We start from the raw sequence: 22,707 nt of genomic DNA, 5'->3' as shown, positions 1-22,707 counted from the left end.
TTTACACAAAATGCCCCCCGTGAAAAGGGTCTATTGCAAATGCATTCAACACACACACACACACACACACACACACACACACACACACACCATCTCGTCCACACACATCTCGTGCTCACATCGCGATGCTTAGTCTCAGCTCTGCCTTGATAACAACTAATCTTCCATAAATTTGTGATCACAGACTTTCTGACTGTCAACTCGAAGAGACTCACTGTGAAGTCGTGTTCTCAGCTCTGAGCTCCAACCCCTCCCATCTGAGAGAGCTGGACCTGAGTAACAACTACCTGCAGGATGTGAAGCTGCTGTCTGCTGGACTGCAGAGTCCACACTGTAGACTGGAGAGTCTCAGGTCAGACAGCATACTTGATTTCTGTACTGACATTAGACATTAGATTAATATTGTGGTGGCACTTAACCTGAGGTTGTCTCTTACAGCTTGGTTTGTAAAAATATAGGTGCAGAATCAAATGAATGTTTGTCTGATTTAAGATGGAATGGACTCTATTATGTAGCTACAGTACATGCTTTATTCCTTATTCAGATTGAGTGTGTGCAGCTTGTCAGAGAGCTGCTGTGCTTCTCTGGCCTCAGCTCTGAGCTCCAACCCCTCCCATCTGAGAGAGCTGGACCTGAGTATCAACGACCTGCAGGATGTGAAGCTGCTGTCTGCTGGACTGGAGAGTCCACACTGTAGACTGGAGAGTCTCAGGTCAGACACCATTTTAAAATAAGTTTTCAGTTCTGTGTTATAAATGTTATGTGAATACTTTCTGAATGTTGTGGTGACAACAAAACAGCACTCACTAATTCACTTTTCACTCTACTTCATTCAAGCAGCAGCATGTTGTAGTTTTGGGGTTGGCTGTTTCCATTTGAGAAAAAAAAACATTTTACAAAATCCTTTGTCGAAAACCTTGAACGCTCTGACTTCGAGATTACATGGTTTCCCGCATGTTTCCTATCAGGGGTATTTTATATTGTGAATTATATCTATATCTATCTATCTATCTTTATATCTATCTATCTATCTATCTATCTATCTATCTATCTATCTATCTGTCTGTCTATCTTGCAAGCTATAAGATATTCATCTGAGGCCAACCTCTGACTCCAGAATCTTTATGCAAGTATATTTACATCAGATATCTACATGCTTTATTCTTATCTATCTATCTATCTATCTATCTATCTATCTATCTATCTATCTATCTATCTATCTGTCTGTCTATCTTGCAAGCTATAATATATTCATCTGAGGCCAACCTCTGACTCCAGAATCTTTATGCAAGTATATTTACATCAGATATCTACATGCTTTATTCTTTATTCAGATTGAGGTGCTGCAGCTTGTCAGAAAGCTGCTGTGCTACTCTGGCCTCAGCTCTGAAGTCCAACCCCTCCCATCTAAGAGAGCTGGACCTGAGTAACAACGACTTGCACGATACAGGGTTGAAGCTGCTTTCTGCTGGACTGGAGAGTCCACACTGCAGACTGGAGACTCTCAGGTAAAATCAGTTTACAGTTTTTCTCAGTTGATTTGACAAATTTCTCCAAACTAAGGTCTGTTACATTACATTACTGTGATTACTGTGAGTGAGACGCGCGGCCCAGCACGTAACAGGACGTGAGTTGCCAGAACTGCATGAACTGTATAAACAGCGGTGCCTCAGGAGGTCCCTGAAGATCATCAAAGACACAAACCATCCCCACAACAGCCTGTTCTCCCTGTTACCCTCAGGGAGAAGATACAGGGTTCCAAAAGCACGCACAAATCGCTTGAGGAACAGTTTCTTCCCGCAGGCCACGAGACTCCTTAACACAAATAGTGTAGTAGCCGTACTGTACCGTACTGTAGCTTCTACCATTACGTATGTCTAATGTTTAATTGTATGTTTAATAAGGAATATGCTATTTGCACCTGTATGTCAAATACGCCGGAATTAAAATGCTGAGTTTAATTGTATGTTTAATAAGGAATATGCTATTTGCACCTGTATGTCAAATACGCCGAATTTAAAATGTTTAAGCACGACTTAAGTATGCACACGACATGTGCACCTATGTGCAGTGAATATGCCACTGTCTCTGACTTGTCTTATCACTATACTGCCTTATTGCTTGTCGTGTCTCTTGTTGTTTTTGCACTCATATGCCCTGTTATATTTGTACTATGTTGTAAACGGAGTCCACAGCACAAGAATTTCACACGTGATACTTGTACCATGGAGTGACAATAAAAATCTTGAATCTTGAATCTTGAATCTTGAATTACATCATTCAGCAGATGTTGTTAGCCAAAGCAACTTACAATACACATTTTGTCAACAGTAGAGAAATCAACTATGCAACAGTCTATAAGAGCTAAGACTTTCTGAACAAATAGAGTAGCACTTGTAGAACGTAGTTTGAGAAGGAATATGTAACTTTAAGTAACATTAGTTGGATTTTTTGTCCCTAAGAATAGTGAGAAAGATGTTAGTTCAAGACGGTCCCAGCTGGACCCTGAAAAGGTGTGTTTTTAGTCTCCACCAAAACATCCTGACCAAAGGAGGGGGGGGGGGGGAGAGAAGAGACACGATCGGGATGAAGGACATTTGAGCCCACGTAGTGATGGAGGGGTGAGGTGATCTGCAAGGGTGGAGGAGCGGAGGGAGCAGGGCGAGCTTTGGAACCTGACCATATATTGCAGATACGGAGGACCTGTCTGGTGTACTGCCCTGTAGGCCAGTACCACTGTCTTGAATTTGATGCATGCTGAGATGAGAAGCCAGTGAAGGTTCCAATTTTATAAATTGTGTCCATTATTGAATTAGCACAAAAGTAAACAATGATACATAGGTTTGTTTATTTATAGGCTACTTAATTGATGTAGGCTAGACCGATGTGGCAGTATTTAGGTTTGTTTATTTATAGGCTACTTAATTGATGTAGGGCTAGACCTATGTGGCAGTATTTAGGTTTGTTTATTTATAGGCTACTTAATTGATGTAGGCTAGACCTATGTGGCAGCATTTAGGTTTGTTTATTTATAGGCTACTTAATTGATGTAGGCTAGACCTATGTGGCAGCATTTAAGTTTGTTTATTTATAGGCTATAATTGATGTAGGCTAGACCTATGTGGCAGCATTTAGGTTTGTTTATTTATAGGCTACTTAATTGATGTAGGCTAGACCTATGTGGCAGCATTTAGGTTTGTTTATTTATAGGCTACTTAATTGATGTAGGCTAGACCTATGTGACAGCATTTAGGTTTGTTTATTTATAGGCTACTTAATTGATGTAGGCTAGACCTATGTGGCAGTATTTAGGGAGGGAGAGAGGGAAAAGGGAGTATTGAACATCAGGCATACATATGTTGCAAATATCTCTAAAATAATAAGTAACTTTTAAAATCTCAGTATGTGACGTCGTCATCCCATAATCTAAGAAACACATCACCTTTGTAAACTATTATTTCGTAATCAACACTGTTATTAGTGTTACTGTCCATAAATATATGATATAATTAATTTGCCAGTCGCAGTCCAGAGTAACCTATCAGTATAATCTATATATATAATCAGAGTTGGGGTCCGTTACTCAAAAAAGTTATGTATTACACATTACACATTACTTTCAAAAAAAGTAATGCCTTACTTTACTTGATTACTCCCTGGAGAAAGTAATTTGTTACACTACTCGTTACATTACTTTTGCGTTACTCCGTAACATCGCCTGAGATGCATTGTCACATAATTTGCCAGTTAACAATACAACATTAAACCTTACATATGCCCATATATTAGCACAAATCTCTATCGTAATCAGGTAGGTTGCAAAACTTTTCCTGTCTGATGATGGCTGTCCATTCCCTGCCATTTGTATTTTGCTCAATATGTTTCTGAAAAATGGTGATTTCATTCTACTGTTGAAACTGGCAACATTTCCTCTACCATGTACAAGGCAACAACATCTCTGATTTTGATGTTACCTGGTGAAAAGCAAGCTTTTGCTGCTTGCTTGGGGTTGAGGCGGGCGACTCAGCTTGGCTCTGCGGGTCTCTCGCAACCAGCATGTTTAGCATGTTTCCTCTGCAGATGCTTTGAGAGGTCCCTCCGCGAAACAAATTCGAAAGAAGTAATGAATGTGTGTATCTCCACCCCTCCACCCCTCAAAGGTTGTTGTGGAGGACCGCAAGGCGGGTGCTACTGCGCGTTTTCTGGCAGATTGCAATTCAATTATTACGGAGCATATACCACACTGTGCCCACTTCACTAGAACACGTTATATTTGCGAGGGGTATTTACAGACCCCATCACTGTATGTGGGTTTCTCTTATGGTTTACATTTCATTTCATTTTATTTTGTCCAATATTCAAATATTCCAGAATTGCATGTTGTGTTAAAATAAATATTATTTCTATCTAACACTTTTTAGCCTGATTTAATTGTAAAACAGAGTGTAAAGAGTTCGCAAAGCCTTCTGGGAAATTGAACCTGTGGAAGAGGGAAGTGGATGGAGTTCCCAGCATGCCCTGGGGTAGTGTGTTTTGTTTGTAGATTATTTTGTCAATGTTTATTTTATTTATGTGTTTTGGAGGTTAAAATGATTTTTTGTTCTATGCATGATGTTAGTTATCTGCAAAGTTATGTGTCGACTAATAGTGGTGTTCTGCATGTTAATACAAAGTTGAAATATTAGCACCATGGGTGATTCTGGTGTGCAGTTAAGTAACCCGTCTGATGGGGCACAGGATCTGCTATTAAAACGGAGATATTTTCTCTCTAATACTTATCTTGCTAGTAAGCAAGTAACAAGTTAAGTGTTTGATTAGTAACTGTAATATGATTACTGAACTTAGGGACAGTAGTGCCTTACACTACTCGTTACTACTCATTATATATATATATATATATATATATATATATATATATATATATATATATATATATATATATATATCACTATAATCAGTAACCTATCAGTGTAATCTATATATATATATAATATATCAATATAATCAGTAACCTATCAGTATAATCTATATATATAATATATAATATATAAATATATCACTATAATCAGTAACCTATCAGTATATTGATTGATTGATGTCTTTATTTCAGACTCGTAGTCCATAGAAACATACAAAAATTACAGTATAAGTAGTAGTAGTAGTATAATCTATATATATAATATATAATATATAGCACTATAATCAGTAACTTTGTGAGGCAGCTGGATTCGTGCCAGATCATGAGATCACGATCACATGAGAAATCTATCTTGTCATGCTCCAATAATATTGGTACTAATCAGCCTCCAGAGGCAGCTACAGGCGGGCTTTAGGTGTGATGCACCAATCAGCCTCCAGAGGGAGCTACAGGCGGGCTTTAGGTGTGATGCACCAATCAGCCTCCAGAGGCAGCTACAGGCGGGCTTTAGGTGTGATGCACCAATCAGCCTCCAGAGGGAGCTACAGGCGGGCTTTAGGTGTGATGCACCAATCAGCCTCCAGAGGGAGCTACAGGCGGGCTTTAGGTGTGATGCACCAATCAGCCTCCAGAGGGAGCTACAGGCGGGCTTTAGGTGTGATGCACCAATCAGCCTCCAGAGGCAGCTACAGGCGGGCTTTAGGTGTGATGCACCAATCAGCCTCCAGAGGGAGCTACAGGCGGGCTTTAGGTGTGATGCACCAATCAGCCTCCAGAGGCAGCTACAGGCGTTCTTTAGGTGTGATGCACCAATCAGCCTCCAGAGGCAGCTACAGGCGGGCTTTAGGTGTGATGCACCAATCAGCCTCCAGAGGGAGCTACAGGCGGGCTTTAGGTGTGATGCACCAATCAGCCTCCAGAGGCAGCTACAGGCGTTCTTTAGGTGTGATGCACCAATCAGCCTCCAGAGGCAGCTACAGGCGGGCTTTAGGTGTGATGCACCAATCAGCCTCCAGAGGCAGCTACAGGCGGGCTTTAGGTGTGATGCACCAATCAGCCTCCAGAGGCAGCTACAGGCGGGCTTTAGGTGTGATGCACCAATCAGCCTCCAGAGGCAGCTACAGGCGGGCTTTAGGTGTGATGCACCAATCAGCCTCCAGAGGCAGCTACAGGCGGGCTTTAGGTGTGATGCACCAATCAGCCTCCAGAGGCAGCTACAGGCGGGCTTTAGGTGTGATGCACCAATCAGCCTCCAGAGGCAGCTACAGGCGTTCTTTAGGTGTGATGCACCAATCAGCCTCCAGAGGCAGCTACAGGCGGGCTTTAGGTGTGATGCACCAATCAGCCTCCAGAGGCAGCTACAGGCGGGCTTTAGGTGTGATGCACCAATCAGCCTCCAGAGGCAGCTACAGGCGGGCTTTAGGTGTGATGCACCAATCAGCCTCCAGAGGCAGCTACAGGCGGGCTTTAGGTGTGATGCACCAATCACCCTCCAGAGGCAGCTACAGGCGGGCTTTAGGTGTGATGCACCAATCAGCCTCCAGAGGCAGCTACAGGCGGGCTTTAGGTGTGATGCACCAATCAGCCTCCAGAGGCAGCTACAGGCGGGCTTTAGGTGTGATGCACCAATCAGCCTCCAGAGGCAGCTACAGGCAGGCTTTAGGTGTGATGCACCAATCACCCTCCAGAGGCAGCTACAGGCGGGCTTTAGGTGTGATGCACCAATCACCCTCCAGAGGCAGCTACAGGTGGGCTTTAGGTGTGATGCACCAATCAGCCTCCAGAGGCAGCTACAGGCGGGCTTTAGGTGTGATGCACCAATCAGCCTCCAGAGGCAGCTACAGGCGGGCTTTAGGTGTGATGCACCAATCACCCTCCAGAGACAGCTACAACCCTAACACTTCACTGTGTTTGTGTGTGTGTGTGTGTGTGTGTGTGTGTGTGTGTGTGTGTGTGTGTGTGTGTGTGTGTGTGTGTGTGTGTGTGTGTGCGCACGTGCAGGCTGTCAGGCTGTTTGCTCACAGAGGAAGGCTGTGCTTCTCTGGCCTCAGCTCTGAGCTCCAACCCCTCCCATCTGAGAGAGCTGGACCTGAGCTACAATCATCCAGGAGACTCAGGAGTGAAGTTGCTCTCTGCTGGACTGGAGGATCCACACTGGAAACTGGAGACTCTCAGGTATGGAGAGACAACATCTGCTAGAAGGTTGAGAGTCACACACATTTTCTCTGTCACACTGGAGACTGGACTCTCTCAGGTATGGAGATAGCCTGGTAAACCAGCCGGTCACGTGAACTCACATTTCATTTAGTTCTACCAGACTGTCTGGCCTGAAGCTCTGGGAGGGCTTTTGCAGAAACTGAGGGGCCAATCAGCAACCCGCCTCATAGTTGACATCATAACCGGCCAATCAGGAACGCCGCTGGGAAAACAATAATGGCTGCTTCTGTGCATGTCTGCCTCGAGGAGTAACGTCAACGTTCAACGAGTTTAAACAGCCATAAAATGCAGTTATTGTCGTTCTCCCGAGTGGATTTGGGTTTGACTGGATCCAAAACTGATTGGCTGAAGGACTTGTCAGTCAAGCCAAGTACACCCGCCCAACTTCCACCCACTGCAAACACTGTATGAAAGTTTGAGGCCAGACAGACTGGTAGAACACCAGGCTAGTATGGAGAGGCAATGGCTGATAGAAGGCCGAGAGTCACACAATTTTTTCCCCGTCACTCTGAGAAGATGAGGAATATTAAACGTGCAGTATGTAATTTCTCAAACTTAAAACAATAATAGAAGATGGCGTGTCATGGCGTCGTGCAATAGTGTGGAATTATGCGAGCTGTTTTATAAGAATAGGATTCCCTCAGTGTTCATTGTTCACAAGGTTTTTTAACGGGAGCCGATACCCGCAGACGTCTCCTCCTCTCTGAAAAGAAACTTTCACGTTAAAATCACTGTTTCCCTAAACGGAATTTGCTCGACGGCTGCAAGCTGGTTGCTAACGTTAGCTCAGCTTGTTTCTATGTTGTTAGCTTGTTTCAAAGCTTTGGATTCATCCCTGTTCATCATTCATAAGGCTTCGACAAAAAGCGAGTTGCTCAAACGGTCCGTGTTATTGATATAATATAATCAAATTATGGATTTTGAGCACTTTTGAAAACATTTGGGATAATGTAAGTGCATAAATAAAGAATGTATATAACGGTCTACTCGTTTTTAGTCATTTTAATGCTATAATAATATAATGATAATGCTAAAGGTTACATATTGCATCTTTAATGTCTAACAGCAGTTATGACTGATGCTAGGGTTATCAATATTCACAAGCTCTAGGCTGTGGCTGGGCGGGGTCGAATCACTTTACATTGATCTGATAGCAAACTCCACCCACCCGAGGCCCGCTGGCGGCCCCGGGTTACAAAACGAGTTGATCAAAACATAGCCATTCTGATTGGCTGCATGAGTCAGTGCACTCTATGTGACCCTGCTGACGTAGTGAGTAAACACACTTGTGCATTGAGCAGTATCAGAGAGAGTGACACAGACTGACGCCACGTTCACACACACGCCTAGAGCGACGCTTTAAGCAACGCCTAAATTTTAGGCGTCCTTGTTAACAGACGAGAGCGTTCACACATACCGCTGCCACGCTGCGCTGAAGCCACGCTCGCGCTGCGCCTACGCTGCGCTGCATTTATCGTTTAGGCATCTGTTCTATTTTTCAGCGTCTAGGCGCGCTGAACTGTCAAGCTGGCTGTTGTTTCTGACGGACTTGGGCCATATTTTCTACCGAGTTTGCCCAAAAGGGAGGATGGAGCACGAGTTAACGTGTGCATAGTAGGAGAGCTGTCCTTCATGTGTTCCTCTATTAACGTCTTTTCTGTCAGATGTATATATACCCCCCCTGTCTCAATGCATGTATCACTCATGGTGTTGATGACTCATAGTCACATGATTACCCGAGGGAAAATAACAATTACAGCCGGCCAGGAAATAGACAGACATCGTCACTTGCACATTACAATAAAAAAGAGGACTCACCCATGCTATAAATCAGATCTGAAAAGTGTAAAAAACCACTGCTCATGTGATCAGCGTAGCGCCAAGCGGGGCTTCAGTGTGGCGTCCTGTGTGAACGAAAATAGGCGCCAGGCGTGCATGAAGCAATGCCTATATGCCTAGGCGTAGCTTAAAGCGTTGCTTAAGGCGTCGCTCAAGGCGTGTGTGTGAACCGGCCGTTACACACATCTCAACACAAGTAGCCAAAACAAGAGGAGATTTTTGATCACAAAACCTAGTGCGTTTTCCATCACCACCAGTGCAACCGTGACGAGTAGCCTACGACTTCCAGTTCCAGGTGAGGTGTAGTAGTGTATGTTAATGTTGGTTAAAACTTTTGATCTCTCAATCAATGTGTCTGTGTGGGTCGGTCGCTGATGCTGACGCTGTTCATGTTCTATGTTGCTGAGATGAGTGTGGTTTACAGCATGCTTCGGTCGCTTGTTCCTATTCTGTCGAACTGAAGTGGTGTGTGAAGTGTGTGTGTGTGTGTGTGTGTGTGTGTGTAGGTCGCTGTTAAATCTCCTATGGTGCGTTTGCATCACTACAGCTTTATCGCTTTATCGGGGGATGGGTTGGGTGACGGGCATGCGCAAGCATGGGCACCCACTGGCACAGACATAAATCCGCGCTCCTGATTCCATTCAAGTTTTAAGACAATGTGCAATACAAGTGCCAACTTCACGCAGCATGCTCGCACAAGGCGGCGCCAAGTGCGCGGCGCGCGAGCGCGCCTGGCTGGAGTGGATGATAATAGCCTATTATTGTTGTATTTCAGTGGAATCATCGTGATGATATGAAGTTATTTTAATAGTGACATTTTTGCTGTCTAAATTGATGATGACAAGCAAATGTTACTTAAAAACTGATCAAATGAGGTATGGCAGGAATATTATTTGAAAATATAAGGTTTGTTTGACATCACCATTCAGTTCAATGAGATGAACACTGATTTTGCATACGTGAAACATATGATATTGATATTGAGAAGAATCCTTATGATTATATTGATTTCAACCCCATCGTCCAGGCCTAGCCCTCCCTGGACAAAAATGCACGAGCCGCTACTGATTGGATTTACATTTACATTTCGTCCCACGAAATTTCGCGATATCAAAACGTGACGATATGTGTCGTGGAGATGAAAAACTATATCGCGAGAAAAACAACCTCTGAACATGCTGCACTGACAGCACTGATCTGCATTCTCTCTCTCTCTTTTTCATTGCTTTGCTTGAAATGGGGACTAAACCGACGCTCATTAAATAACCGACAAGATTAAATGCGCTATTTATAGACTAATGCATTCCCTTGGCTGGCGAAGTTTGCGCAATAGGCTACTTATTCACGTTTCCCCGTGCGGACCGCGTGTTTCAGTGGATGACAGCAGGGCGCACTGACTGTGTGTGTCTGCCTTTGCCTGCACTGCACATGAGGGGGAGAAGGACGGACACTCGGACAGGAAGACCCCGCCGCGTGGCAGGCGAGACGTCTCCCCTCATCTGTAAAGATCTAGTCTGAAATGAATTAGTTGTCGTGCATTGTTTCCAGGGGCACAACATGTCGGGTAAGCAGTTAATCAATGCATAGCCTACAAATGAATCTCGCTCTGAATGCGTCTAATGTGCGCATAATATCTGTCATTAGGCTATGCAGCTCTCTACTCCATTGTGAAACCATTTCTCTGGCATGTGTTGGATTGGTAAATAACTTGATACGTTTCAATCATCAATTAACGTTGCGCAGCGCTCAACATGCAGTGCAGTCAGAGAATTAATTGAAGGCGATGACAATTAAATGTCCAGATACTAGCCTACACAATACACTGCTCGTTGCCTGCATAAGTTATTTAATATATAGATTGTATAGTTTATTTTTCTTTTACCATGCAACAAACATTTTGTAGAAAAGGGTCCATAATGGCCCACCATCAGGCCTGTTCTTGGGGCAATTGACCCCCACGAACCAACACGCCAACGACGTAATGATGATGACACCGCCGTGACATCATCAATGATGATGTCAGAGTTCACCTGTGAGGTCATCAGCGATGTCAGACGGTCTAGGCTGACTGTGATGGCAGACGGGACTTTATGAGGTCACCGATGATGTCATACCTCCCCGGACGTTGTGACATCACCAACGATGTCATACACCAAATGTGGGGGGTTATATAACAAGGTGTTATTCTGTTATGATATTGTATTCTCGGTCACTGGCTGCCTTACAACCAGCCAGGTCACGATTGTATTGTTGGTCCTGTTTCCCTTTCTGTATACGACGTATACTGCTGCCTGATACTCAATAAAGATAGCCTGAAAAGACATCTCTGTGGTTCTAACTGATCACTGCCCGTGAGCCCTCAACTACGATCCAGCACACTTCACACTTCACCCGAGGCAAGCACACAAGCTTCCTCACAAATTGTTCCTTCGAGCCGGATCCGAGGACTTGCGATGCTCAGAGATGGAACAGGAGTCAGGTGAGCTCGCTCTGGCCACGGCACCCCACCGACCAGAGGAGCAATCCCTTCCCCAGCAGATCACATCTGGATACAGCAGGAGTAGTAGTCAGGGGCCAGTCCCCCTACACTCCCACCAGACGATCCGACCGGGGCAGGAGCTCATCCGCAGCCACCAGGAAAACCGACTCCCTGCTCAGGTAGCCCAGGCAAGGGCCGATTTAGCCAAGATAAGGGCTGAGTTTGAGGCAGAGGAAGCTGCAGAGAACCGTATGGAGCTCCTATTGATCAAGGCCAGAGCCCTACCGGCCTTTGGCCACGCTAGCGCTAGGAGGAAGGCACAGCAAGCGACATCTCATGAAGAGATCCTAAGGATGGAAGCCGTAATGGTGCAGGGCTATGCTAGGTTGAAGGCCGAGCAGGAACAAAGGTCCCGATATGGTCAGCGGGCCCGAGAATGGGCCCAAGCAGAGGCTCAGCGGGCCCAAGAACAGGCCCAGGCAGAGGCTCTGCGGGCCGAAGAAGCAGCCCAGCAGCTCCAGGCCAAGGCCCTCCAAGCTAGAGAGCAGATAATCCGCCGCCTGGATAGAAGCCGACGCCTGCTGAGCCAAGCTGAGCAGGAGCCCCGGAGGGCGCCACCCACTTCACCGTTGGCCGCACCCCGGCTCAACATTTCACCCGTGCCTCGCACCTCCCACGACCAGGGTCAGGTCAGCACGGCGGCTCCAGAGCCAACGACTCAAACTATGGAACCCCCTGTTCCACTGCCCAGACAAGGGCAATGGCCATTGCCAACGCCACCAACACCCGCACCCAGGACACGTCCGCCGACAAAGGTCGCCGACCCTGAGCATGCAATAGAGTGCAACGGGGCGGCCGAGCCCGCCACTGGGATACCCCACACTCAGGTAGGCATGGCGAACACGGGGACCAACAGCAAAGGGCACAGTCAGCCGGCCGGCGTCAATCATTCCCACAAGATTGATTGATTGATTGATTGATACAATAATAGCAGAATTGTACAAGACAACACAATAAAACATATTGATCAAAAGGAATAAAACACAATAAAGCCCAAGGGCTTGTTTCCATTGTGGTCCTTATGTGTGGGACAAGAGGAGTGAATATGTATGCAGGTAAGAACGCGTGTGTGCGCGGGCAACAACAACACAAACAGAAGAGAACATTTTACACACAAACCATACATTCAATGAACGCTTAGGCCTTGAGTGAATGGTTATTTAGATACCTAACAAAAATGCATCAATCAATAAATAATAAGATAGAGACCAGCTCATATAATAAAACAGGAACCTACCTAGGGTTTAAAAACTGCGACTATACAGGGGACATAAGAAAATAAAAATAAAAGGTTAGGAACCCATTTGGGAGCCAACCAGCCATTTTTTCAAGGCAAGCTTAAAAGAGAACCGGGAGTTTAGGGTCTTTATACTCTCAGGGAGTTTGTTCCATAAAATAGCTGCTGAGTAAGAAAAGGTGCATTTACCCTTTAGAGTTTTAAATTTGGGGGGAACAATGTTGGAGGTGCTTCCTCTTGTGGAGTAGCCATGTACCTCACTGACTTTACAAAAGTAGTCAGAGAGGTAGCGAGGAGCCTCCCGTTTAAAAATCCTGAATACCATGCACAATTTGATCTGGGAAACCCTCTCCTCCACTCTGAGCCACCTAAGGCTATGGAAGTGAGAGGGGAGGAGATGGTCTCTGGGATGCAGTTTCAGAATAACCCGAATTAATTTATTCTGGGAGGTCTGAAGCCTGTTTTTGAGTTTAATGGTGATACCCATGAACCAGGAGGAGCAAGCATAGTCGAAGTGACATTGAATCAGAGCATTTGCCAAGGTTTCAAGGGCGCTCTTGTCAATGAAAGAAGAAATTCTGGCTAAGAATTTGGTTCTTTGATTAATTTTAGAAATAACTTTTGAGGCCATGCTCTCTCCAGAAAGTTTGTTATCTAAAATGCAGCCAAGGTACGTAATCTCCTCAGCTACGTCACCCACCATGATTTTAAACTCGGGGGACTTTTTTAACTCATTGAGTGCCAGCCACTTTTGGAGAACGGACGCTCCCAGTGCCAGAGTTTTCAGAGCGTTTTCAGTGATTTCTCGAGGCCCACAGAATATTGTGTGATATTACTATGTAAACACCGAACACGCACAAAGAACGAGCTGGCTCTATTGTATCATCAGCAAAAAAAAGTTTATTGATACCATTTTCCGTTCTTTAGTTATGAGCCGGAGAAGATAGGTCGTTTTGAGCAAATACAGGCGTTTCAAATTATTAGCTGAGATATTCCGCCTTTTGTGAAATGCAGCATTTCAAGCACATTCGCTGAGTCTGAAGATAATATTTTCTGATGTAGTGACGTGGTGTACTGTAGTTGTGTGATGCCCTGCGTGCCCCACCCCCCTCTCCCCCCCTTCCCCCGTCAGCTGCAAACTCCTCCCCACACTGCACACAGCCTCACGCACCCACTCTATTTTCGGAGTGCTCCGTTTGTGTGTGCCGGGCGGCTCCCAGCGCGTCAGGGAAGAGCCAAACCGGACTGCTGAATGGTTTGGCGTCGGGTGCTGCTTTTCTGGTGGCTAATCGTGTGGAGAAACTATACAGACAGACAGACAGAGACAGAGGGGCTCAGTTGTGGGCGCGGATTGACTCCTGTTCGCAGCCAACGTCAGCTCCAGACAGAGCAATCTATATGGCTCTGGCTGCAGCATGCATCGGTTTGTCTTTGATCACGGCTTTTTCCTCCTGTTTCTCCGGACCTGTCTCTAATCTGGAGAGCACTGTCGCCACCTAATGAGTCCGTAAAATAGGTTATACACCTTCAATAGCTCCCATATTTGTACAGGAGATGCCTGAGGCTTTCATCCACGTCCCACCGTCAAAAAACGCATTTGACGTCGATCGATGTCCGTGGCACTCTACGTCACTATTTACTTTGACGTCGATCGACGTCCGTGGCACTCAATGAGTTAAATTAAAATTTGACCCAAATAAAATAGCCTCCGTTTTCCCCAGATGAAGTGATAATTTGTTATCCGAGAGCCACACACTAACACTGTGAAGCTCACTGCTCAATTTCCTTTCGATCTCCCCCTTGTCCTTGTGCGAGAATAGGAGGGCGGAGTCGTCTGCGAAAAGGAACAGGTTGCAATCACAGGCCGATTGCATATCGTTAATATAAATTAAAAAGAATAAAGGCCCTAAAATACTTCCCTGGGGGACCCCACACGTCAGGGGGAGGGGACATGACATCGTTCCATTTATGTCCACCACCTGCTCCCTACCCTCCAGGTAGGACCTAACCCAGTTGAGGGAAGTGCTGTTGAAGCCCAGAGCCCTGAGCTTACACAGAAGAACATCATGGTTAACGGTGTCAAAAGCTTTTTGTAGGTCCAGCATGACCATACCACAGTATTTACCAGCGTCAACTTCCTTTCTGATGTGATCGGTTAGAAAAAGCAAACAGGTGTCAGTTGAATGAGATTTTCTGAATCCGGACTGAAATTTAAACAGGAGCTCCCGAGATGCAAGGTAACTGTCTATTTGTTCAAAAATGACTCTTTCCATTAACTTGGAAATGTGAGACTGGGCGATAATTTCCTGGTTCAAGTTTACTTCCTTTTTTATGAAGGGGGATTACCCTGGCTTGTTTGAAATCATGGGGGACATGACCTTCTCTAATAGACAGATTGATTATATGAGTAATATAAGGTGAAATCAAATCAGCTGCATCTCGGATGAACCTGCTTGGGATATTATCAATACCTGTAGCTTTAGACGGCTTAAGGGCCCTGAGCTTCAACAGCACCACCTCCTCTGACACCTCCTGAAACTGGAAGTCGTCCGACCGTACTCCTAAGTTTGAGTAAAAGTTCTCAATGTGGTCTTTACCATACCGTCCAGAGTGGGAGGGTAATTTACTAACCAAGGTGCTAGCAATGGTTGTAAAGAAGCTATTAAAGATGCCAGCGACAAGGGATTTATCAGATGTTAAGGTGCCTTCAGAGTTTAAGTTCACGTTAAGAGATCTTGTTTTAAGTTTGTTATTGTAGCCCAATTGATTTAAAGATTTCCAGAGCTTTTGAGGATCATCCTTATTCTCTGCAATTACCTCATTATAGAACTCTAATTTGGCCTTTTTGATCAGCCTATTTACTTAATTTCGGTGTTTTTTAAACAAGCCGAAAGAAGCTTCATCTTTTATATTCTTGAATTTCTGCAGGCTATCATTTCTAACCTTAATGGCTTCAATGATTTCTGCATTTATCCAGGGTTCAGTTCTAGTTTTAAACCTGACCGATTTGACCGGGGCCAGCTGGTTAATAACCTCTAGAAATGAAACCTTAAACAGGCACCATGCATCCTCTGCCGCTGACATATTGAGCACCTGTGACAAGTCCGATTTTCCAAGCTCGAGTTCTAAGGACTCCTTATTATAGTTCCTCGTGGATCTTATTTTGACCGTGTGGTGGCAGTTTATTACTGGTCTCTGAGTTTTACGTGTACAATAAATGAATGAATGATCACTTATGCCATACTCAATTACACCACTGTTTGAAATATTGGACTTGTCAGAAGTAAGCACAAGATCAATAATAGATTTTGACGTGGGGGACACTCTAGTAAACTGAGAAATTAATTGGTGGAGACTAAAAAGTTTACAAAAAGCCTTAAAGGCTTTGAAACTAGAGGAGTCATGTTTTAGCATATTTGTGTTCAAATCACCGATGAGAATTGTTTCTCGTTTACCGTGGTCAATAGCGTTGGAAAAAGACTCCTCCAGATACTCATAAAAGTCTGACTGGGTCGGTGGACGGTATAAAATCCCGACTAAAAGTGGCTTGGTTTTAGGCATTAAAATGTCCAGCCAAACCGCCTCTAAATGGGCAGATCCGACCTTACATTGAAACAAATGTACGATCGAATGTACCCGCACACCCCCCCCCCCCCTCTCCTGTGTCTATCTTTCCTTATAATTATATAATTTTGAATTTCGATCTCTGAATCGCTAATGGAGCTATCCAGCCACGTTTCAGAGAACGAAATAATATGAGCCTTGTTGCTCGCAAATAGCAGCCTAATTTCATCAATCTTGTTTACTAGACTCCTAACATTGAGGTGGATAATATGCAACCCCCGAGCTGACCACAGCCTGTCCATAGACATGCACAAACTGTCAGACGAGGGTGGGGGGATTTGGGTAGAAAGATGGGTTGGGCTCTCCATCTGAGCTAAGGGGCCTGGATTAACATTAATGTTACCACTAATAGGAGTAATAAAATTGCTGATCGGGTTACGGCATTTTTAATACCGTTTTTTGGCCATTTAACCTTAGCATTACATGTTTCTACAGACACAGATTCATGCAGGATAAAAGATTTTAACACCAGTAGAGCAGGAGGAAAAACAGTTCTTATATGATCCACTATAAGTAAATTAAAAAGACCATCCGTTGTAAAGTTAGAGTTAACTTGTCTGTCAGTGTCCGTTTTATCGCTAGGTAAATGCGCAGGGACATACGGATCATTTAAATGCATAACGGGTGGAGAAATCATGGTGAGAAAAGCTAAAATAAAATAAACCATGTTGAATTTGGCCATGGCTAGACCACGGTAACTGTCGAAAAGCGATGCTGGAGGTGGGGTACTCAAGTCCGGCTGAAGCCTGGGGGTGCTGGGCTGTAGCTGAGGAGCGTCGATAGCTTTAGCCTCTTCCAGAGATGTACCAAACGATGCGATGCTAGCTATAGCCTCCGGAGTAGGCCGCTGGAGCTGATCCCGAGGTAGCCCGCCACCTCGTTAGGATAGCGGCTACTGGGAGGAGGGTTCCAGCTCTGGGAGGGGATCAGAGATTTCCGGCTCTTCCCCACTTTATGCAGCTGGGACCCTGTACGGTTTTACTGTAGGTCGAAAGCGAAGAGCGAAAAAAACCCGCCGCTGGTAGGAGCTAGCTGCTCCGCTAGCTGCCACCAGCGCGACAGGCCCTGCTTGTTGTTGCCGGGTAGGGGTGGCATGTCCACCACGGATCCTGGGTTGAATGCGAACCCCACCGTAGTAGACGTTGAAGGGACCCGGTCGAGGGCAGGGTAGATCCCACTGCTGTAGAGGCCAGTGTCTTCACCGCCGCAGGTCTTAGGTGACAGCTTCGGGGGGAAGCCGCCTGAGCTAGCCCAAGAGCTATCCTAGCTCAGCTAGCTTCAGCGTCGGGCCCTGCCTCGCTGTAGTTGTGATAGTAGCGGTCTGTCCTCCGTGGATCCTGGGTTAAGGGCAAACCCAGAGGACACCACTAGCACCCGGCCGTAGCAGGGCAGACAGGCAGGCCAGCAATGGAGGGAAAACCCGGCGTTAAAATAGAGAGTTCCGCTCTGTACAAAGAGATTTTGGCTCTAGGCCCAAGTGCTAGCAGATTTAGCCTTTCAGACCATCAGCTAACAGAGAGTTCCACTCTGTACAGAGAGATTTCGGCTCTGTGTGGCAAAGGATTTACAACACTATAAAACGAAGCTAAAAGGAGTACCGCTCTTTAACAAGAGATTTCGGATAAAAGATAAAAGCAAGTCCTTGTGGAGGTTCCTGATCCAAACATCATCAAGATAGCCGGACACGACCGCTGGGACCCCCCCAGAGGGCGGGACCAGCCATCACAATTACCTATTCCCGGAATTCACCTCCTGGCCCTGCCCGAGCTCATGGAGACAACTCCCGCCAAGGCCTCTAGGGAGGCCAAGAAGTCCGAGCAGAGGAAGCCAAGAACGGGCCCTCAGCCCATTCCCCCAGAAGGAAGAGGCCACCCGGCTCATGGGGACCAGAGGCTGGACACATACGCCATAATGGATGACGGCTCAGAGTGGACCGTGCTCCTACACTCAGCAGCACAGCAGCTGGCCCTTACCGGCCAGCCAGAGGACACGCCTTCGCGGACGGTGAGGCAGGAGCCCCAGATGCTTCACAGGGCGGCCGTCTCCCTCATCGTCTCGCCGGCAATTTGCCCAGAGCAGACCTATTGCACCAAGAGAGCCTTTACGGAACCGAACCTTGGTCTAGGCGAGCAACCTTACCCCATCACCGCCCTGCAGCAGGAATTCCGCCGAGGAATTTGCCCCTCCATCAGTTCGGGAGGATCCATCTTGTCCTGCTCATACAGCACCTATGGAAATGGAGACCGGGCTGGGATGACCCAGTCCTACCCGAGACACTGCTGCAGGCCTGGGTAGAGTGGGAGGACGAGCTACCGCAACCGCAGGTAGCTGTTGCGGTCAACATTACGCGGGGAAGGCCCCTTCCCGCACTCACCACCAGCAGTTGGGGTTGCGGACCCCCCTTCCCTCCTCTCAGCCCAGATCGCTGGCCAGAGACACCCCACCTCCACGCAACCTCGGATAAGAGCGAGGAGTTGAGGAAGCCAAGTTGCTGTGGCCTCGGGCTGGCTCCCCCCATGCCAGAGGAGGGTACGACCTTCGGTGCCCTCATCGAGGATCCCACACCAGTGCTCCACGGGACGGCCAACGAGGCACTAAGGGCCGAGGACTATAGTGCGGCCGAGGCTTCCCTCCAACGAGGGCAGACAAAGTGCTTCCTCGCTGACCCTACGCCGCTGAGTTTCCTCAACTGGAAACTCAAGCCACCAGAGGCCCCTCACTTCAGCAGTTGCTGGGTAGACCCCCAGCTCCTGCGCACAGACCACCTCACGCAGCTGAGTTTCCTCAACTGGAAACTCAAGCCACCAGAGGCCCCTCACTACAGCAGTTGCTCGGGAGACCCCCAGCTCCTGCACACATTTTGGCCGATGGGGACAGTCGCCAAACCTTCCCCTGGACTGGACAACAACGTGTAGACCCCGTACCTACACCCGGCCGGTGGCCAAGCGGACCACAGCCCCCCTCACTGCCAGACTAATCAACCAAGCCCTGCCTATACCAGGTGGGACTGAGGGCCATTCCAGCCATTTCTGGAAGAATACAGATTCCCCACAGGAATCAGGAATCTGAGGGCGGCTGTAGAAAAGGGTCCATAATGGCCCACCATCAGGCCTGTTCTTGGGGCAATTGACGCCCACGAACCAACACGCCAACGACGTAATGATGATGACACCGCCGTGACATCATCAATGATGATGTCAGAGTTCACCTGTGAGGTCATCAGCGATGTCAGACGGTCTAGGCTGACTGTGATGGCAGACGGGACTTTATGAGGTCACCGATGATGTCATACCTCCCCGGACGTTGTGACATCACCAACGATGTCATACACCAAATGTGGGGGGTTATATAACAAGGTGTTATTCTGTTATGATATTGTATTCTCGGTCACTGGCTGCCTTACAACCAGCCAGGTCACGATTGTATTGTTGGTCCTGTTTCCCTTTCTGTATACGACGTATACTGCTTCTGCCTGATACTCAATAAAGATAGCCTGAAAATACATCTCTGTGGTTCTAACCGATCACTGCCCGTGAGCCCTCAACTACGATCCAGCACACTTCACACTTCACCCGAGGCAAGCACACAAGCTTCCTCACACATTTAGTTTGTGACACTGTGACACATTATATTGCAAGATAAGGCTTATCTTCCATGTTGTTTTCTAGTTATTATAATAACAATTTCCAACAACAGCATTTGTTTTGCATTTTGTGTATTTCAAATAAAAGACTATTTTTTCAGTCATATATTTTCATTATTCAAGTTTTGTAAAAAAAAAAAAAAAAAAAAAAAAAAATCGTATCGTATGGTTCGGCTAACATAACACTAGCTCATTTCATGGTGAAGATAATGGATAAAAGGCCTCAAGACATTCAAAGTTGGATTCCTCATTATGGATATAATAAAGTCTCCAAAAAGATGCTGTAGTTCAAGGCTGGATTCCAAAGCTTCTGAAAGGAAGGGGTTTCCGGGCCTTGTTGGTGAGGCTGATGGCAGTTGGGAAGAAGCTGGTCTTGTGGCGGGTGGTTCTGGTCTTGGCAGACCTCAGTCTCTTGCCGTGGGGGAGTGTTTTAAAGAGTTTGTGGCCAGGGTGGGAGGGGTCAGCCATGATCTTGCGAGACCGCTTCAGTGTCCTGGCTGCATGCAGGTCCTGGAGGCATGGCAGGTTGCATCCGATTATCTCCTCAGCGCAGCGGATGATGCGCTGAAGTCTGTTGATGTCTTTGAGAGTGGCAACAGCATACCAGACGGTGATGGAGGAGGTGAGGATGGACTCAATGATGGAGGTGTAGAAGTGCACCATCGTGGTCTTTGGCACTTTGAATTTCTTCAGCTGCCGCACAAAGTACATCCTCTGCTGTGCCTTCTTGGTGAGAGCTCTGATGTTCAGCTCCCATTTTAGGTCCTGGCTGATGATGGTCCCCAGGAAGCGGAAGGACTCCACAGTGTTGACTGGGGAGTCACCCAGGGTGATGGGGGAAGGTGGGGCTTTGTTCCTCCTGTAATCCACAATCATCTCCATTGTTTTTTGAGCATTTAACACCAGGTTGTTGTTGTTGTTTTTTTTATCAATTTTTTTATTTCTTTGACATGACAACAGACACTACACATAACAAAAACACAAACACATAACAAAAAATTAACCCCTACCCCCCACCCCAGGCGGCAATCAATATACATTACAATTGACCATATTATCTTGTTAGATCAGGAGAGAAAAATCTAAAATATTGAGAAAAATAAAACAAAAAACAATCAGCTTGTATTATTTAGAATATACATTAGGTACACTATTATCTATTAGATGTATTCAGAAGATCTTTCACTTTCTCAGCAAGGGAAACCCATGCATTGATAGTTAACTGTTTGGCATTATGCATTTTTGCTACTGACATTTCCAAGTATATTATATCCAATAAGGACTGTAGCCAGTGATTCTGGAGAGCGAATGAGGTGGCTGCCAGCGTAACATTTTTTTTGCCGCTGTCAGGGTAACAAAAAGTGCGAGCTTCTGATGAAGTGAAAGATCTAAATAAGAGGTATCATTTAATAAAAGAAACTTTGGGCAATATGGTACTTCAACATCAAGAAAGTCAGATAAAGTTATAACTACCATTCTCCAGAATCGCACTACCCCTGGACAGCTCCAATACATGTGCAAAAAGTCCCCATGTCCACATTAGGACAGATCTCACAGTTTGGAGAAGGTATAAGCTTCATCAAATGGAGCTTCCTAGGAGTGAGGTACATCCGATGCAAAAACTTAAAGTGTATCAGTTTATAATTTGGATTTTTTTAAGTATTGTCCAAGTTGTTCCAGACTGTTAACCAGCAGATATCATTTGAACATCCAAGATCTCTGTTCCAGACTTGATGGACTGCCAGAGGTTCACAGATGGAATTTAAAAGTAAATATAACCTTGCTACCAAACCACTGGTTCGAGCTCCCACGTTCATCAGAGATTGGAGTGTATTGGTTGATAAAGCTACACCCCATGGGACTCCATAAGTCTGCATTGCTAATCTGAGTCTAAGGTACAAAAAAAAAGAGTTTCTAGAGACATTATACCCAGAACACAAATCATCAAATGATCTCATTCCTCTATCATCCCAAATATCTGACAAAGTAACAACACCTTTTGCAGACCATTGTGAAGACTGAAAGGGGGCTCCTCCTGTAATAAGATTGAAGTTATTAAATATGGGGCTATGAGTGTGCCATTTTAACACGTTCACTGCCGTGGACGAGTTAACTCGTCAAAAAAACAACAACGGTTGACTGCCGTGGACGAGTTAACTCGACGTGGATCTAACCCTTTTACATCTCCTATTATAATATGGGAGCCACCGAACGTGTACAACCCATTCCACCGACCCACTAAGTGGCGACAGTGCTCTCCAGACTAGAGGAAGCCAAGCAAAAACAGCAGCATGAGGAAGCCATTCTCATGAAAATGGATTGGCGAAAACGCTTTCGCTTTCGCGCTGGGAGCTGGCGGTGGGGGATTGCAAATTTGCATAATAGATTATGGGTGCAACACACTTTGAAACACCAGCAGAAAGCCCAGAATCGCACGCAGCTTCATTCCAGCTGAGCTCACAACCGAAAACCCAGAAACGAACGAGCCTCATTTTCATACTGTAGGCGAAAACGCTTTCGCGCTGGTGCACAACGGTGGCGCACAACGGTGGGGGGTTCCAAAAATAGACTGGGTGCAAAACACACTTTGAAACACGCAGCATAAAGCCTAGAATCGCACAAAGCTTCATCAAAGCTCTCAACCGAAAACCCAAGAAACGAGCGAGCCCCATCCAGACTCGCCGACGAGG

General features: G+C 46.0%; 1 protein-coding gene across 4 annotated transcripts in view; it reads left to right on the top strand.

Moving 5' to 3' along the window:
- The window catches only part of LOC310782093 (uncharacterized protein), a 576,458-nt gene that overhangs the window by 518,268 nt on the left and 35,483 nt on the right, over positions 1-22,707 (top strand). For all 4 annotated transcript variants that reach the window (XM_083642771.1, XM_083642770.1, XM_083642769.1 and 1 more), the window contains 4 exons: positions 185-352; positions 545-712; positions 1,335-1,508; positions 6,920-7,093. In XM_083642771.1, coding sequence (XP_083498897.1) covers positions 185-352; positions 545-712; positions 1,335-1,508; positions 6,920-7,093 — 684 coding nt within the window. The remainder of the gene's footprint in view (positions 1-184; positions 353-544; positions 713-1,334; positions 1,509-6,919; positions 7,094-22,707) is intronic.

The sequence above is a fragment of the Poromitra crassiceps genome, assembly GCF_964638095.1.
Source record: "Poromitra crassiceps genome assembly, chromosome: 9".
Taxonomy (NCBI): domain Eukaryota; kingdom Metazoa; phylum Chordata; class Actinopteri; order Beryciformes; family Melamphaidae; genus Poromitra; species Poromitra crassiceps.
This window is presented reverse-complemented; position numbering and strand designations above follow the sequence as displayed.